The sequence below is a fragment of the Thunnus thynnus genome, chromosome 22 (assembly GCF_963924715.1).
Source record: "Thunnus thynnus chromosome 22, fThuThy2.1, whole genome shotgun sequence".
Classification (NCBI taxonomy): Eukaryota; Metazoa; Chordata; class Actinopteri; order Scombriformes; family Scombridae; genus Thunnus; species Thunnus thynnus.
In genome coordinates, this window is record NC_089538.1 from 1,368,286 (window position 1) to 1,375,979 (window position 7,694).

Below are 7,694 nucleotides of genomic sequence, written 5' to 3' on the forward strand. Positions count from 1 at the left end.
AGTTTTGACATTAAAATGTGCTAACATTTCTATGGAGAAATATGCCTTTTATTTTCAAAATCTTCATTCAGTGAATGTCTATGATCTTTAGTTTGTCAGTTATTACGGAGATTCCAGAATCCCAATTGTGGGCCATGGCCGCAGGGATGGTGGCGTGGTCCTGTGGGTATCCTGCCTCAACACCTTTTCCTGCTATTATTGCTATTATTATTTCTAGTCATATCTCTCTTATTACTATTGTTGTTATTGTTATTATTGTAGCTGTTATGCTTCTCTGTGTCTCTTGCCTGCCACTGTCACCAAGTGCTGCTCATGGAGGAATTGTTGGGTCTCTGTAAATTAAAGAATACAGTCTAGACCTGCTCTATGTGAAAAGTGCCCTGAGATAACTTTTGTTATGATTTGGCATTGTATAAATGAAATTGAACTGAAGTGAATTCAACTGAATTCTTTCAGGCTTTCTATCATTGCTATGGTGAGAATAAAAGGAATGTCAGCCGTTTTGTTTGTTTTTGCAAAAAGAAACTTGACAGTTACGTGACAGCATATGCCTGATAACAGGCCCTCTGCACCTAATGGGCTCCACCAACATCGGCTCACTGAAATAAATGGGGAACAGCCTCCTGAACCTACTAGTAGGTTTAGTAGGGCCCTACTAGTCCAAATATTTGGGATAGATGTGTAATGATAACGCCTATTCAATAGGCTGATAACAGTCAAATCAGGTGCTTCAGCTACTGCATCTGGATAAAAATTGTCCCTTTGTCTAGCACATTTTCACCAGATATGTAGAATAACACACACTAAATATTCAAGTATGACTTTGACTTCAAGGTTTTCTGACTTGTTTTGAACGAGGTACAGCCCAGGGATCCGGAGGTCTTGTCTCACTCTGAGAGGAAATGGAGGGGCAAGATGAAGTCAAGGGCCCAGATCAGACTGCAAGAATGAGAGGTATACAGTTACCTTATATCCATGCGTGGTCCACAGATGTCCATGTGTTTGTCTGTCTGTTACTTGCCATGGATCAGAGTACTTCTCATTTGTTGATTGAAGTGAAGCGAAAGGAAGAGGTTTTAGTTACGGTGACTGCAGGTCGTAATAATACGTTAACGTTAGTCTAACATGTACACACATCTCACATTCTCATGAGACAAACACACCTCTGTATCTACCGCCCTCAGATTAACCTTTGGCACCTTTCTTGTTCAGTCTCTGTTGAACACATTTCTGACTGTACTGCAGATCCAGGAATGTCTGATGAGGAAAACTCATGCTGCTCCTCAAAAACAAAGTGCTCCCTGTGTGACTGCTTCGTCCTGCATCCAGACAAATCAGGCTCAATGAAAAGATTAATCGCACTGTTGATGTGTCTGAAAACTATTTCAATGCTTGCATGAGTAATTATAGATTCTCAACAGCAACCAAGAGAGAGAAGCACTGCAGAGTACAATTGTGTAGAACAAAACTACATTCTTTTTGTGTACATGGCTACTGTCTGTCCCTCACCAGTCCATGATTACACCCTTTGAATTCTTTTTTTCTCTGGACTGATATTTGATGGACTCCTTTATACCTCCGCATTAAGGTGGTCCATTGGTATCTCCAATCGACCACTTATTATATCTCCGTTTTAAAAGTGTGTTTAAGCTGCCAGTGTGTAGTGAATGAGTATAACAGACAGATCTTTTTTTTCTAATAGAGAATGGGCCTTTATGGAATTCTTCTTTGGAAGTATGTCCACAGAATAAGACAACCAGTTCTTGACTGTAGACATTCAATTGTCTAAAGGCAAATCCATTAACATTTTTCATATTGTTAGTAGTGATTTTCATTGTTGCTCCTCCTCCTCTCTGAGTTGGCCAGTGGCATGAACATAAATACAGGTACATACATATACTCGAATATCCTATCCTGTATGTGATAAAACATTATTAGAAATGCTTTCTTTACGAGAGTGAGACGAGAAGATTGATATCAGTCTCATGTCTGTGAGTTAAGTAGACACAGGAAATGGCTGGAGTCAGAACAGGTTTAACCTAGCTTAGCTTAAAGACTGAAAGCCGGGGGGAGGGGGGGGGGGGGCAGCTAGCCTGGTTCAGTCCAAAGTTCAAAAATACACAAACACCTCTAAAGTTCACTATTCAACACAATGTATGTAATTTATTTAACCTGTAACAAAAAGAAGCAACTATTTGTAGTTTTAGTGGGATTAACGTGTTGGAACAATTTTTTCATGAACAACCTGGTATCCACCCACCTACCTTTTCTGTGCAGCATCTAAGGCTATTGTACAGGTTGTCAGTCAGTGAGCACAGGTTTTAGTTTTGGTCTCTGTACAAGCACAATGATACCAAAACCTGACATCCTCACTGTGATGAGTGAGGTCACTGTCTCCTCCACTGGAGGAGTCCCTATCATAAAACATCTTTTTAAGACAAATGGAGTAAAATGTGAAAAAGGGAGGATAGACAGGAGGACATGGCCATTGTGTGGACTAGTTTGGAAAATTGGACAAGATAAGGGGAGTTTTGTTTGTAAATGTGTCAGCATACTCTGTAATTCCATTGCTTTTCTCTGCTGGGACAAGAAGCCAAATATCTGTAGAGATTATTGCAAAACAAATTATTTGGAATGCAGACCTATGAGTCCCATGGTTAAATAAGAGGGCAATTGCACATGTTGTGTTGAGTATCTAAATATAATTGTTAATTGTTTGACATGCAGGGCTGTACGTGTCACAGCTACTGTATGTGGGCATTTCAAAACCAGCACGGTCCAGCTGAGTGTGCGCATTTAGGCCAAAATCTAGCTGCATCACTGGGACACATTTTATTGCTTTTATTTCATTTGCTTATTATTCACTGATGTGGCTACTCATTGTGGAGCCAGAATTTGTCTGGTAAATGGTTGAAGCCATTGCAGTTTCCTTCATGTAAATATATGTGGTATGGATAGGGCTTCTCACAACCAAGTATGTGGGCATTTTTATGTCATGAAGTTTATAGACTTATAAACAAAGTTCGGGAACCAAAGACCACGCCTTGTACGCAACCCATTTCCGCACCACAGGGTATTTAGACACACCATATCCGCTCCTCTCCCCTTTGTCTCAGCTTGCAAGCACCCTGTGACACACCAGCATAAACTTAACGACTTAACTTGCGACGACGTCCATGACGTCACGGCACGTCGCTCCGCCACACGCACACCTTCCTCCTCAGCAACCTCAGCCTCCCTAGTACAGTCCGCTTCTAACCCTATGCAGGCTCTCTCTGCTCCACAGCCATTTCCTCCTCCCACTTTCTCTTCAGCTGCACTTACATCCCATGCATATACATTCCATCAACCCAGCATCCCTTCCTCCTCTTCGGCTCCTATCTCTGCTGCTCCTTCCCTCCCGGCCATCCCAGCTGCTCCTCCACCCGCACCAACCACGGCAGCCGCTCAGACAGCACAAACAACAGCGGGCCCCAGCAGCTCCACGAGTTACACCCAACCTGTTCCTCCTCTTCCTTCTTTTCACCCTCCCTGTCTCCTCCCCCACCCCCCGGCTCCCCACGACCCGCACTCTAGCATTACCCGTACTACAGCACCTGCACCTCCTTATCCTACAGCCTTACACACGGCCAGCCTCGGCCTTTTCCTGGCTCCCACACCTCCATCCAGCAGCTACACCCTGGCCACCGCCCAGCCACCAGTGCGCCCCCTAGCATCCGCCCGGCCCTCCCCTGTGTCTCCCACCCTCAGGCAGCAGATCCTAACCGGTAATTACATTGATCTCGCTCAACTCATTCACCCTACATCAATTAATCCTCACATCCCCAGGGAACTGCTCACCTCATTCGGCCCCTCGGAACTTAAACAGCCACTTCCTGCTCGCTCCAAGGACCTCACAGTCGCCGAGTTCGCTTTTGCATTCTCATTGTATAGAGACATAATTTGTTCAGCCTTCCCCGACCGCAGGTCCGAGCTCGATGATTACTTGTCATTAATTCTCGACCTGGCCTTGCGTTTCGGCGGCAACGGTTTCTATACCTATCATATCCTCTTCGCCTCCCAAGCCGCCGGTCGCCTCCAACAGTTCAACCAGGGCACGTACTGGGGAACATTGGACCACGAGCTATACTGCCAAGTTTTCGCAGCTCGCGCTTCTCTGCACTGCGAAACGTGCGGCGCCCCTTCCCATCCCGCCGCAGCATGCACCCTCTCCGCCCCCCTGCCCCGCGCCTCGGTAACAGACAAGCGAAGCCCAGCCACGCCACACTACTTGCCATCGGTGGCTCCCCCACCATCCATCACCCCCAAACCTGCCTTAGATCACCCGTCCATCCTCGGCCCCCTCCCCAAAGGCACGGACAGGAGAGGGAGACCTGTCCTCTACCAGGGAGGACGGATGATCTGCAATAACTTCAACGACCTCAGTTGCAGCTCCTCCAGCTGCAAATTCCTCCACACTTGTTCATTCTGCGGGGGAGCCCACGCCAGAGCCACATGCCCACACAACCCGACAAAGCAACAGCTGTGTAAGCATCTCAATACCCCCGTTAACATCAACGCCCTAGCCACCGCCCTACAAAACCATCCAGACACCCAGTTCGTCAACTTTCTCATTCAGGGCTTCACTTACGGTTTCCATCCGGGTCTGCAGGCCATGCCTGAGTCCACTCACATATGCAACAACTTGCAATCAGCCCTGTCTGAACCCACCACAGTTGACAGACTACTGCAAAAAGAAGTTGATGACACCTTCATGATTGGCCCTTTCTCCAGCCCCCCTTTCCCGTCTTTCAGAGTCAGCCCAATCGGAGTGGCAACCAGGAAGTACTCTGGGAAAAAGAGGCTCATCATCGACCTCTCGTCCCCCCACGGTTCCACTGTTCCAAGCATTAACAGCCTGATTCCCAGCCTGGACTTTTCCATGCAATACGCCACCATAGACCACGCCATTTCCCTCATCCGACTCGCGGGCCAGGGAGCATGGTTGTCCAAGGCGGACATCACAAGCGCTTTCAAAGTCCTCCCCATCCACCCCGACTACTGGCACCTCTTCGGGGTCTCCTGGAAGGGCGCATACTATTTTGCCGTGCGTCTAACCTTCGGCTGCAAGAGCAGCCCAAAAATTTTCGACTCATTGTCCGAAGCCCTCTGCTGGATTCTTTCCAACAATTATAAACTCCCATACGTCATCCACCTACTTGACGACTTCCTCACGGTCACGCCACCGTCTTCGCCCCCGTCATACGGTCTCACCACAATGATTTCCGCATTCACTGATCTCGGCGTTCCCCTGTCTCCAGAGAAAACAGAAGGCCCAAGCACATCCTTGGAATTCCTCGGCATCACCCTCAACTCCATTACACTCCAAGCATCTCTGCCTACTGAGAAACTCCACCGCATTTCTCTACTCATTCAAAACTTTCTCATGGCCAACACATGCACCAAACGTCAATTACTCTCTCTGCTGGGCCATTTCAACTACGCCACCCGCATCATCCCTCAGGGCCGATCTTTCTTGTCACACCTTCTCTCCATAGCCACCGCCGTCCCATCCATCCACGACCACGTCACGCTAGACAGCGCGTGCAAGATGGAACTAAAAATGTGGCACCAGTTCCTCTCTTCCTGGAACGGCATCTCCTTCTTTTACGACGCCCACCTTACAGATGCCAATGACATCCAGCTATACACCGACGCCGCCCCTTCAGTCGGCTTCGGTGGTTACTACGGCGGCAGATGGTTCTCCGCCGAATGGCCACCCGACTTCTCTTCCCTGGCCCCTTCCTCCACCATTTCGGAAATGTACCCGATTGTCATCGCTGCCATTCTTTGGGGGCATGAATGGTCCAAAAAGACCATCGCCATCCACTCTGACAACAGCGCCGTCGTCGACATCCTCAACAAAGGCCGGTCACACAATCTGGACATCATGCAGTTCGTGCGCAAGCTCACATTGGTTTCAGCCCAGCACCAGTTCATCATCTGTGCACTCCACATTCCAGGCCACAAAAACGCAATCGCCGATTCACTCTCCCGTTTCATGTTTCAGAAATTCAGACAACTAGCTCCAGCCTCCAACCCTCTTCCAACTCCAGTCCCACCGTTTTCAGCCACAATCTACAACTGAACCCGCAACTGGAACAACTGGTCACCAATTCACGGGACAACATCACCAACAGCGTCACCCCTTGAACACTATCTCCATACTTCACCGGCTGGAATTCCTTTAAAACCTTTCACGTCTCCCACGGACTCCCATTCCCTTCACCGGACATTCTTACCCTCTCCTGCTTCATTACATTATCCCACACTCAACTCAAGATCAAGTCTTCCACCATACAGACCTACCTCAGCGGAATCAATTTCCCGGATTCCCGGAGCACCATGCCCAGCCTCGTCCCACTCTCATACCTACATCCATCACGACCCGGATAACGTTAAGAAATCCCATTCTCGCCTCTCTGGTTGAAGTCTCTTTGGGGGCCTCGTACAGATGCCAGATCATCGAGACAGCACCCCCACCCTGAGTCTCAACCCCTGTTCCCACTTACCTCCCCGACGTCGACGCATCTCCTCCTTTCATCTATGACTCTCCTATCCACTCCCTCCTTCCCCTCTTTCCCGCCTGCTCTTCTTTCTCCCCATCCCTCGACCCTCATCCCTTCGACCCCTACCCCCTCATCCCGCATCCCACGACCTCGACCCTCACCCCCGCATCCTCACACCCCCCGACCCTCTCCCTTCCCCCATCCATCCTTCCCTCTCCAACCATCCCTCTAACTATCCTTCCTCCTTTTCACCCTGCCTTCCATCACATTCCCAATAAACCATTAAATCCATATTCTAGAAGGAGTGGTCTTGGTTAGTGAAATGAAGTTTATAGACTTATAAACAAAGTTCGGGAACCAAAGACCACGCCTTGTACGCAACCCATTTCCGCACCACAGGGTATTTAGACACACCATATCCGCTCCTCTCCCCTCTGTCTCAGCTTGCAAGTCCCTCCCACCCGACCCCTCCGCTAACTTTCCTCTCTTCTCTGCTCAAACACAGGAACAGGGGGGCCTCGTACAGATGCCAGATCATCGAGACAGCACCCCCACCCTGAGTCTCAACCCCTGTTCCCACTTACCTCCCCGACGTCGACGCATCTCCTCCTTTCATCTATCACTCTCCTATCCACTCCCTCCTTCCCCTCTTTCCCGCCTGCTCTTCTTTCTCCCCATCCCTCGACCCTCATCCCTTCGACCCCTACCCCCTCATCCCGCATCCCACAACCTCGACCCTCACCCCCGCATCCTCACACCCCCCGACCCTCTCCCTTCCCCCATCCATCCTTCCCTCTCCAACCATCCCTCTAACTATCCTTCCTCCTTTTCACCCTGCCTTCCATCACATTCCCAATAAACCATTAAATCCATATTCTAGAAGGAGTGGTCTTGGTTAGTGAAATATCTTTAGACAAGTCTACTACTGAAGGGTGTAGGTGTCATTTTGGACAAAATGAGCATTATACAATGATAAAATATTTGTTGTAGTAGGAGCTCCTCATTCTTGAGGTCATATATAGTCGTCATCCCCCCCACCCCCTCCACCGGCATTTCGTAAAAGAGTGTTGAAGCACAAGAGATGAAACTCAACCACCGCTAGATGGTGCTGTGGTAGCGCTGCCACATTCATTAAAATTCATCACA

The 7,694-nt window shown here is 48.7% G+C and overlaps 1 protein-coding gene across 1 annotated transcript; it reads left to right on the forward strand.

The window, feature by feature from the left end:
- The first annotated feature begins 902 nt into the window (after positions 1-902).
- On the forward strand, positions 903-6,805 carry LOC137175131 (uncharacterized). The gene is made up of 2 exons (XM_067580825.1): positions 903-954; positions 3,117-6,805. Exons 1-2 carry the CDS (start codon positions 903-905, stop codon positions 6,125-6,127), a joined length of 3,063 nt encoding a protein of 1,020 aa, XP_067436926.1. The 3' UTR covers positions 6,128-6,805.
- Positions 6,806-7,694: the final 889 nt, after the last annotated feature.